This window comes from Geotrypetes seraphini, chromosome 11, assembly GCF_902459505.1.
Source record: "Geotrypetes seraphini chromosome 11, aGeoSer1.1, whole genome shotgun sequence".
Lineage (NCBI taxonomy): Eukaryota > Metazoa > Chordata > Amphibia > Gymnophiona > Dermophiidae > Geotrypetes > Geotrypetes seraphini.
This window is the reverse complement of record NC_047094.1, coordinates 83,652,734-83,664,175: the sequence shown is the minus strand read 5'-3', so window position 1 is coordinate 83,664,175 and position 11,442 is coordinate 83,652,734. Positions and strand designations below refer to the sequence as shown.

At 41.8% G+C, this 11,442-nt stretch overlaps 1 protein-coding gene across 1 annotated transcript; it reads left to right on the top strand.

The window, feature by feature from the left end:
- The first annotated feature begins 800 nt into the window (after positions 1-800).
- Positions 801-7,870, top strand: SOX18 (SRY-box transcription factor 18). The gene is made up of 2 exons (XM_033962762.1): positions 801-1,268; positions 6,593-7,870. Exons 1-2 carry the CDS (start codon positions 920-922, stop codon positions 7,426-7,428), a joined length of 1,185 nt encoding a protein of 394 aa, XP_033818653.1. The 5' UTR covers positions 801-919; the 3' UTR covers positions 7,429-7,870.
- Positions 7,871-11,442: the final 3,572 nt, after the last annotated feature.

Here is an 11,442-nt window from a genome sequence, read left to right as displayed (position 1 = left end):
ACGTCGGGATATCAATAGGTCTGTTCGTTTGTCTGTTCCAATCTACACCAATCTGCACTTTATTGATGCAAGAACAAACCAGAGCTTAGTAGCATAAGGCACGTCAATATTTGCCATAGCAATCAGTGAACGTATGAACTATACTTTGGTGCAATCTAGTATATACAAACGAACAGACCCAATGAGCCGAACGCGTTGATCTTAACCAATACATTTTTATGTTTGTTTATTAGTCATATGCATAGAATTTCTCCTTATTTTCGGTTCAGTGTTTTAGTGTTCACTGTTTTTAGAATAGTGTAATTTTAATTTTGCTAACAATTTGAATGTAGGCCCCTCTTGATCTTGAGGCCCTAGGCTGAAGCCTAGTTAGCCTATACCCTATAGGAAAATCCGGCCCTGAGTACCCCAGAATCCCACTCATTACTGTGACTGATGCAGGCAGACAAACATGAGTGCTGCTAGCAGCTTGGCCAGTGAGCTCTGCCTGTTGTACTTTCTGTATTCTGAGCTGTGCACTTCTGCCTGGAAATATTTCCAGGGAGGTTCAGATTTTACTGGATACTGTCTCTTAACAACCCTCCCACAAACTCCTTAGATGAATGAGCAAACACACGTAGCTTCCCCTCCCCTCATTTCTTCTCTCCATTCTGCCTTTCCCTCTTCTCATCTGCTCTCCCCACCCCATCCTCAAGCTCCTCCTGTTGCCATTTCCTCCTCCTCCCTTCTAGCTCACGATTGATTGGTTCAGGGTTTCTATATTTCCCCCCTCTAACTAAGGATCATCCCAAACAATCTGTATGAAACCCATTTTACTGTTCTCAGAGGAAGCTTGAGGAGCATTGACAAGCCCAGAGGAAAGCATCTGGTTTTTGGTTTCTAAGTGCTCCGTTCTGTTCCAAAGAAGTGCCCAGCTGGAATGAATGTATCTGAGCCTAGCTACTGCACAGAGGAGATATCTCAAGCCAGGGGAGGTGACTGTTCATGGGTCCCAACCCCACTCTCCGGCTGTGAGCCCAGACCCAGCAGTCCACAGTCCAGCACAAGGTTTGGATTTGGTACATCTGTGGAAGGAAAGCCCAGATCAACCTCTGCAAGCCCAGAGCCAAGCTATGGATTCAGTCCTGAACAAAAGTGCTCAGCTATAGCGGGGGATTCCCGAATTCGTCGCCCTATGAATGCATTCATGGTCTGGGCTAAGGATGAGAGGAAGAGATTGGCTCTACAGAACCCTGACTTGCACAATGCTGTGTTAAGCAAGATGCTAGGTGAGAACTGGGACAGTCCATGGGCATAGCTGGAGATGCAGGGATTGTCAATGGAGCCAGGGAATGGATAGGGATGCAGAATTTGTCAGTGGAGACAGGGAACAACTGGGGATGCAGAGACTGTCAATAGAGATGGGGAACAGCTGGGGACCCAGGGATTTGTCATTAGAGATAGCGAACAGCTAGGGATGCAGCGATTGTCAGTGAAGATGGAGAGTAGCTGGGGATGCAGGAATTCTTAATGGAGACAGAGAATGGCTGGGGATGCAGAGATTTTCCGTGGAGATGGAGAACAGTTGGGGATGCAGGGATTGTCTATGGAGGCAGAGGACAGTTGGAGATGCTCTGGAGAGAGGGAACAGGAACTGTAAATGGAGTCTGTGAATGGCTGTGAATGCAGGGATTGTCGGTGGAGATGTGGAACAGCTAAGGATGCAGGGATTCCCTATGGAAACAGGGCAGAATGGAATCCAGGGATTGACTAGGGAGACCAGGGATAGATAAGCCTTCATGGATTGTCTCTGCAGTGAACTTTCATGCAATGCTACACCACTTAGGTCATTGCCTGTCCTTGTAGACCTACCTATACTTCAGCCCAGAAATGTGAAGATGTGCCACTAACCTCCCCTCCCCCCTCCCCCATTTACTAAGCTGCGGTAGAGGTTTCTACCACAGCCCGGAGTGCTAAATGCTCCGACGCTGCTCCTGCTCTCCTAGGAATTCTGTGAGCATCGGAGCATTTAGGGCTCCAGGCCGTGGTAGAAATCTCTACCGCAGCTTAGTAAAAAAAGGAGGGGGGGGGAGGGATATATATGTTTTGAGCTCCTGTTTTATTGAATGTATTTATTTACTGGGATTTATTAATTGCCTTTATGAAGAGATTCACTGAAGGTGGTGTAAAGCAGGTATAGCTTGACATAAATCTTACCCCCTCTTCTACGAAACCGTGCTAGTGGTTTGTAGTGCGGCTCTCTGTGCTAAAAACCGCTAGCGCGGTTTCGTAGAAGAGGGGGCTAGTTTTGTTAACAGTATAACTATAGTAAAATGACCAAATATAAACATAAATACAATCAAGGAGGTAAACTGAGAAATGGCAATTTGAATCCTGGTAATAGGACTAACATGAAATAGTGCCAGAAATTAAATATTTAACCACACTGCAAAGCAATCATTTAGCAGAAATATCATAAATGTCAATAGAGTATGTTTTAGTTTTGGGTTTTATGGTATTGTACCTTGCATAGAGCCATGATGTTTAGGCAAGTTATAAATCAAATTAACAATTACATAATCACAGATCTGGAGATGGAGGACGTGCCAAAACACGATTTGACTTGAAGAGTATATAAAAAAGCCTACCATAGGCTAACTTAAGTGTGTCTATCTTCAATAATAGCTGTTCCCATATAGAACAAAATAAGTTACTATCTTTTTTTAAACAGTAGATAAGGAGTTGTACAATCTCAACCAGCGCTGCCTCATGGGTTATACTGTTTGAGATAAGTATTGCTTTCCCTCTTCACACATGATTTGAGGGTTTATATTTACTACTTTTATGATTAGTAGTTTTTTATTTTTTCATTATTAGACAATATATTTCTATGATACAGCTCATGAAGCACACACCTGCAGATGGAGTTCTGTAGTTTTAGGATGGGACAGGTGTAGGTGATTAGAATTTGGAGTCAGGATGTGGACCTGAAATAATATGGTCATTATAAGAGGTCCTATGATCTGATCACCCACGATTATGATATGCCTGTCTCTTACTGCAATCTAATCTACTGTTTAGAAAAAGATAGTATATGGGAACAACTAATATTGAAGATAGACACACTTAGGTTAGCCTGTGGTAGGCTTTTTTATATACTATTCAAGTCTTTTTCGGAAACATCCATATTAGACCCAATTTGCTCTATGCCATATGTCATTCTGGGTAGGATGATTACACAGTAAGGAAGTCCTCTTCTTTTTGGTAAAACACGGTTTGATGGCAGGCATGGGAAATGATCAGTGGTACGGGATGATACAGTAATTGATTGAAAAGGTTTGGCATACCGTGATGCCATTTGTGTACTCAGGATATGTAAGAAATTATGTTCTAGAAAGAAAACTTAATGCACACAAGACTACAAGTTGTTTGTAAGCCATGACTTCAGCTTGAGCTTCTGTTTGTCATTTAAAATAGCAGTTTCTGTCAGGAAGCATGGTAGTGCTCTGTGCTACATGATTTTAACATCTACAGACCATTTATTGAACTAACATTAAAATAACAGAAAGGCATGCTGGCATTCAAGCATTCAGGACCACATTGCCTTTGTTCAAACTAATAATTTGGAGAAGGGACTGCTGCAGATCCAGAAACTCTTACAATGATCCAAAACAAGGATATTATGGCTTGCAGGGCATACATCTTTCCACAGTGTGCTCTAGTGTCTTCTGAATATGAGACCTCATGGGAAAGGGGGTTGGAAGAAAAGGGTTTCACAGTGTGTCCTGTAACCTGGATGTGAGACACTATGTGGGGGTTAGAAAAGGGATCTGTGTGTGTTCCTTGAGTCCTGGGTCTCTCACAATGCATTGGGGCAAGCGACTGCATTTTTTCTAGCAAAAAAGGTAGCAGTATTCAAATTCTAGGCCACTCTTCAGGAGTGGGGTGATCTCCGAGGGACCCACCCTAAAGTAGTCAGGCTCCTGCAACCAGCCACAGAATCCATGAAAAGACAGCACTGATTGTACAGAACCTGAGCTCTTTTCTTTTTTTAAATTCTTTATTCATTTTTTAATCTTACAAGTGTACAAATAATAAAACATTTGAAATTAAATAAATCACTTGAATTTCTTTATAGTATAACATCAAATATATAAATTTATTCCCTTCCCACCCACCCTTTCCTTTAACATTTAATCAAAAATATACAAATATAAATATTCTTTTCTATTGATTAAACCTTTATTAAACTTTAAACCACCCTCCCCCCCATTTGCAAATATACTTTCAATAGAAAATGGTATCTATTCATTATAGTAAGTTGACAATGGCCCCCAGATCTTTTTAAATTTATTATAATTCCCTTTTTGAATAGCAATTATGCTTTCCATTTTATAAATGTGACATAACGAATTCCACCAGAAGTTATAATTTAAACTACTGCAGTTTTTCCAATTACTTGTGATATGTTGAATGGCGACTCCTGTCATTATCAATAAAAGCAGGGACTCTAGATCATTTACTTTTCTATTGTCCCTTTATCATGGCCTTTTAGAAATCAATTTGGTCCCAAATTAATTGTTTATTGGAGAATCATGTAGCATTATCATACGATACAATTCTATTCGGTATGTCAATGAGAACAAGGAGTCAGATTTCATCCAGAGCTCTTTTATTAATATGTAGGGACCATGGGTCATTTTTATCAAGCAATGGAAAAGCTGCCGCTACCCAGTTCCCCTGAGTACCCCCTAAAAAAAAAAAAAAAAAGCCCTGGGGCAGGAAAGATGGAGCAATAGGATCTGGTGGTGTCTCCTGCAACCTGAGTATGAGATATTTCAGAAGGATGCTTCCCCACATTAGCAAACATGGGTACAAGGACGGCACATAGGGGTCACTGTCATTTCCTGTTTGTGACACTGCAGACAGGAACTCATGAGGGCTGCTTTCAGAAATCATTTTATCTCTGTGCTTTAGAATTGGTCCAATTTCAACTCATGTTGCCATGTTTTAAGATGTTCTTTATAGTTGTTTTGATGTTAGCTGCAGATATAACATGCAGGCACACCCATCTGCATGTAAGCTCTGACAAAAACACACAAAAATCAGATCTTAAACATTGACTAAGTGCTTACAGAAACATCTATTGCTCCGTTTAACAGTACAGAGGACAGATATGTAGGTTGTGGGTAAGTCTTGCACTAAATTACAGATCCTTCTCTCATTGTCTGAAAGTAAAAAAATGTGTGCATGAAATGATAGACATATGTATATTTCAGTACTCTGCTGTGAAATTTTCCTGAATGCTAAACTGTCGTAACTTCTGAAAGTCCATACCTTAAGTAAAAACTTAAAATTTCATATATTATTGATTTGGAATAAGCATTCTTTTCTCATTTTCTCTCTGTTGCATCGAGTGCATGTACAACACTTTTACTTTCAATCAATCTATAAAATCATTTTACAAGTCCTTCACGTGCATAAAACAAAGCTTACCTTGCACAGAAAGGCTGAGTATTTCGTAAATTGAACTGCTGAACCTTCTCCTCTCTAGAAGACGGTACAAAGCAGAGACACAGGGAATGGATGTCTCCTTTCTCAAAATCATTTTGCTAGCTGGCACAATCCCCAAACGTCAGTCAAATATGCAGAGCACAGACAGACTCTCACCTGATAGAGGATAAAACTTAGAAACAGAACTTAGAACGTCTTAAAAACAGACACATGCAGACAACAGCTGAACTGGGAACCAGATTTCACAAAAGCAGAAAAAAGAAATGCATTTTCTATTTCACTGTACTGTACAACATACGGTAAAGGCATTTCCAACACTGACAGAGAAAATCAAACACTTCCCACAAGAGAACGAGGCAAATTAGCAACTGAAACAGCAAAATATGTTGAATCCTGCTACCAGTCAAGAAATGTGACTAAACAGAGGCAATTTGGACCAGCCCCATAACCTAGGATGGGAACCTTCCCACACACCCACCAGTGGACACTGTCCAACGTCCAAGGAGATGATCTAAATTTAAGCGCTGAGGTGTTGGAGATTAGCAAAACCCAAAAAAGAGTAGCAAGGTTTGAAACCTGGCTTTGCCTACAGCTAGGCTACTTCTGCTGTGTGTAATGCAGACAGAGATTTGAGGAGGTGAGAGAGGTTTGTGTGAAACATTTAGGACATGTATGAATATAAGGGTGAGAATTTGGGAATGGGCATTAGTGTAGCATGAAAGATTTTGGGGACCAGTGTGAGATTTAGGTGTGTGAGTGCCAGGTGAGAAATGTAATTATATGATTTGGGGAAATAATGGAATCACAGATAATGTTTCCTCTATTTTTATGGAGAGGATGCGGTATATAAACTTAAGGTTTAGTTTAGTTTCTGCTATTGCTTCATCTTTTCATCCACCAGAAAACTGGAAAATGAAACTCAAATTCAGTGGCTTTGGAGGTATTGGGACAGGCTTTCTGCTATTGTAGTTTGTATTTGTACAGAAAATGTTTCTTAGTATATTCTTATTTCTTGACAGACTGTTTTCTATTTCATAGTATTTTTGGTGTGCATGGAGATCCAGCAGTATATAATATGTTCCTTTTCTCTCCCATGCAGGCCAGTCATGGAAAGCCTTAAGCACCAGTGACAAACGTCCGTTTGTGGAGGAAGCAGAGAGGCTGAGGATCCAGCATCTGCAGGACCATCCCAACTATAAGTATCGCCCAAGGAGAAAAAAACAAGCCAAGAAAATCAAAAGGATTGAACCCAATATCCTACTGCGCAACCTCTCGCAACCGTGCAGCGAGGCCTTTATCCCGATGAATCACCCCAGTGCCCCCCAGCATCATCCTTCACTGAACCACTTCAGAGAACTTCACTCTCTGGGGTCAGAGATGGAAAGCTATGGTTTACCAACTCCTGAAATGTCTCCCTTGGATGTCCTGGAAGAGAGTGAGCCTGCATTCTTCCCACCTCATATGCAAGAGGACTGCAGTGTCATGTCCTTAAGAGGTTACCACCAGCAGTTGGAGTTTGAGCCAGAGAAGTCTATTATACGGGAACTAGCAATGGTCTACTCACAGGCTCCAGGAAATATGACCGATGTCCTCAGGACTCCACATCTCTCCTCCATATACTACAACCAGATGCGCCCTGGTCCTCAGAATGTCCTTTCTCCTCACTTGGGCCAGCTCTCACCACCTCCTGAAACCAACCCCATTGAAACCGTGGAGCACTTGAACCAAGCTGAGTTTTGGACAGATGTGGATCATAATGAATTTGATCAGTATTTGAATATGAGCAGAACTCGTTATGAGGTCCCAAGACAGGCTTATCATGTCTCATTGCCCAAGGCAGCTCCCAGAACGATCTCTTGTGAAGAAAGCAGTTTAATATCTGCCTTATCAGATGCCAGCAGTGCTGTGTATTATAGCCCAGGCATCACAGGATAAAATGACCCCATGCTATTGGGCCAACAAGTGCCAACCTGCTGCCAGCAGCCCAGACCTTTCCCTGAAACCTTTGCTCTTTAGTATTGACAATAGCTGAATCAATGCTTAGCGTTAGACAACTGCTGACATCTCTGATTATATTATGTGCTTTCCAAAACATAGGCTTAAAAAGTGTAGTGTATATATACAAGAAAATAATTTCATTTGTTAGTTTTACAGCATAAATTGCAGAGAAGTATCTGTGGGTTTTGAGAAGGTGTTAAATCATGATATCACTGAAATTCATCAAAAAGGGAGCCTAAGGCAGCCTCAACAATGAGACAATCAAGGCACAACAAAGGAGTCATGAGGATAAATTTCAATAATTCAGCCACGGGTATTAGGTTCAAAGTTCACTTTATTGATAGTAGCACTGCGAGGATTCGACACTGACAGTGTTTCAACATCTATGCCTTTGTCAAGAGTTTCAATAGCTCAGTGGTCTCAAACTCAAACCCTTTGCAGAGCCACATTTTGGATGTGTAGGTACTTGGAGGGCCGCAGAAAAAAATAGTCAATGTATAATTAAAGAAATTACAATTTTGCATGAGGTAAGTACCTACACATCCAAAATGTGGATTATCTGATCATTTCAGCTATGCAAAGCTGAAAACATTGCAACATGCAGAAAGTGAAATACTATCAAAGTATCAACTGTAAGAGACAAGATTTTGGAACAACTATTTTGAGGCCCTCGGTATTATAAAGAATGATTATTTATGGAAAACTTGTGCCTTAAGTGTCCAGTGGTCGCATCCGCAACTGCCTTCAGCTCTCACCTCCTCCAGCACTGGACACACGCACAAGCTGCACTGCCTCCAATGGTTGCTTTACATTCTGGAACGTTGCCCGTCTCACTGCTGTAACCTCATGCAAACACTTTCCTGCGTCTGTGCGCGAATGTGAGGTGAAATGGAGAGGACAATCGTGTACAGACGCAGGAAAGCGCTTGCGTGAGGTTACAGCAGTGAGGCGGACAACGTTCCAGAACGCGACTGCCGGACACTTAAGGCACAAGTTTTCCATAAAGAATTAAAATAGTACCTGGTGGGCTGCGAGTTTGAGACCACTGCAATAGCTGGTAGTTTTATTACATAAATAGAGCATTCAATGCAGGCCAAATTTAGAAGGAACAGGAAAATATCTGGTGTCCATTGAGACTCTTGACAAAGGCATAGATGCCAAAACACTGTCAGTGTTGAATCTTTGAGTTCTTGCAGTGCTATTATCAATAAAGTTAACTTTACACCCGTGGCTGAATTATTGACATCTCATCCTCACAACTTCTTTGTTGTGCCATCACTGAAATTCAAACAATTAAGAAGAGTTTATTTTAAGGGTCTTGCCTGCTTTCAAGCTGAAAATGAAATTGCCTTTTTCTCCATTTAGAAAAGTTGTCATATTAATGCACATGCAGCTGTCCTAGGAATGCTATGTACTGCAGGTCTCCAGTTGAGTTCCTGCCTTGGTTCTTGGGGATACTACAGATGTCACAGCCCCAAAGCCATTCTGGGAGATACGTTTAGGTCCCATTATTGCAGGGTTCTCCTGGAAGGTGCCCTGGTCCATGGCTCCTGGTCCAGTAATGTCACTGCAATCACCAGTCTAGTGAATGAAGCTTTGTGGCGCTAGATTCCAGTCTTGGTTCTGAGCTGGGTTTTGTTTCTCACCTCTGTAAACCCTAGTATCACTAGCATAAGATGAGTTATAATCAGTAGTTAGATCCCTGCCTCAGGGCCTACAGTATAAAAGTTTGTACCAAAGATCATCAATGAGAGGAGTGGATGTCATCCTGGATTCTTAGCTTGCTGCTGTTACCAGCTGGTTCCAAAGATTGAAACATACAAACACACACACATTCTGAGCCTGTGAAGTGATATTAGTGCTAACTATACCAGGACCTATCTTGTTGTTTCAGAGTCAAATGCTTTCATATGATTTATAGATACAATATTCTTTTACCAGTGGGTGTCTTCACTGGACTTTGAGACTCTGTTTTTAGTAAAGGTTCCTTATGTGATGTAAAGTGCTATTTAATGTTGATGATTTCTTCAGTAAAAAATCTGTGCATGAAAGGGTTGGCAGAAGTCCTAAGCAACAACGTAGCACTTATGGTTAGGACTAACACCAAAAGAGAACTGTATCAGAAAGTATCTACCAAGCTTTTAAAAGAAAGACATGAAAGGAATTGAGAACAATTGTATGCCATCAGCTAACTTCTGTCAAACAGCTGGAGTATCAGAACTCTGCACTTTGTATCATGATTGATTATTAAATGATGAATATTGAGATTTATAAGATTTATAATATGAAATGCATATTTTCCTACATTAGAGCCAGGGGCTTAGCCAGACACCCAATTGTGGGTGGGCCGGGACCCAAGTTGAGTGGACAAATCTCCCCCTCTCCTGCCCAGGCAGTCTAACTTCCTCTTCCAGCACTCCCATGGCTCAGACCGCCTCTCTTCTGCTCAGGTGACCCAGCACTCTAGTGTCTCAAGCCATCCCTACCCTGCCCAGGCAAGCCATCCCTTCCCCCTGGCACTCGTATGGCTCAAGCCCACCGCCTCATGCCTTTTAGTGAGCTGATCTTCACCATGACCGATACATGCTGCTTGTGCTGGCCTCACAGCCTTCTTTCTGACTTACTCCTCTTAAGCAGAAACAGAAAGTTGCATGAGAAGGAAGGCTGTGGGGCCAGTACAAGCAACATGTGTAATGGTCCCACTGCCAGCAAAGATTGTCTTTCTGAAAGTTACACAGCAGGAGAGATTGTGACAATTTCTAGCTGGTGGGGCTTGGGGATCCCCACCAGTTACATATAGATGTGCTGCTACTGGGTGGGCCTGGACCCAACCAAGGCTACACCACTGTAGGGTTTCCATATGGCTCCAGTAAAAGGACCTTTTTCTGGAGCCATACAGTAACCCTACACCACTGTGTCTGGCACTGTCTTAACCAGTTCTATTTAGGGAGCAATAATCTGATGTGCATGGTGAAGACTTCCTGAACATTCCTCCTATTCAACTATTGTTTGTTTTTTTAAATAATTTTCATCACCCTACTAGTCCAGAAATGCCAAGTTATCTAGTTCTAAGGTGGAGACTTTTTGGCCAGTTCTGATGTTGAACTTATATCCGAAAGTAGAGGGGACGTTGTAGTGCTAGATCCTGCTCATTAAAATCAGTGCTGCAAGTCCCATAATGCTCCAGGATGAGGGTGATCAGAAATCCAGAACTGTCCCCAAATCTCCAGCATGGAACTGGGTAACTTGTTGGTACCTGTTAGTCCTGCACAGACATACAACCAACAATCCTTATAGCAGGGATTCCCAACCATGTTCTGGGAACCCCTCAACCAATCAGGTTTTTAGGATCTCCTTATCTAATATGCATGAGATAAATCTGCAAACACTGGAGACCCAGCTTGTGCAGATTTATCTCATGCATATTCATTGTGGATAACCTGAAAACCTGACTAGCTGTAGGGGCCCCAGGGCAGGATTGGGAAGCTCTGCTGTACAGTTTATAATATAGCAATGTCTTTTCTCTGTTCACTACCAGCTTTTTTGGGTGTGGATATGTGCCATGGAAGAAAACAGAGATAGGACTGAATCCCCAGCAAGCCAAGAATGAAGGACCAAGAATATCTGAGCCCTGACTTAGAAGATGTTAACAACCCTGAAAAGCAACTGGCAGCACAAGATATCAGCAGAAAAACAAAGGCTCTCAATAGAATCTCACACATATCCAAGATTCTTGTTTACATACTATTCCAGAATTTGCCACTTTTTGTGAGGTAATTATATAGCGTGCAGCCTCCTCTGGGGTGGATGGCCCTGCACAATGGAAGACACAAAAGGTCGAGTCCCAAAACTTCAATAAGTGCTTATCATATCAGCAAACATGAGTACCATGATGACAAAAAGAAACATGGCAAATGAACATAGAAAAGGACCAGTTGGCACATCCAGTAA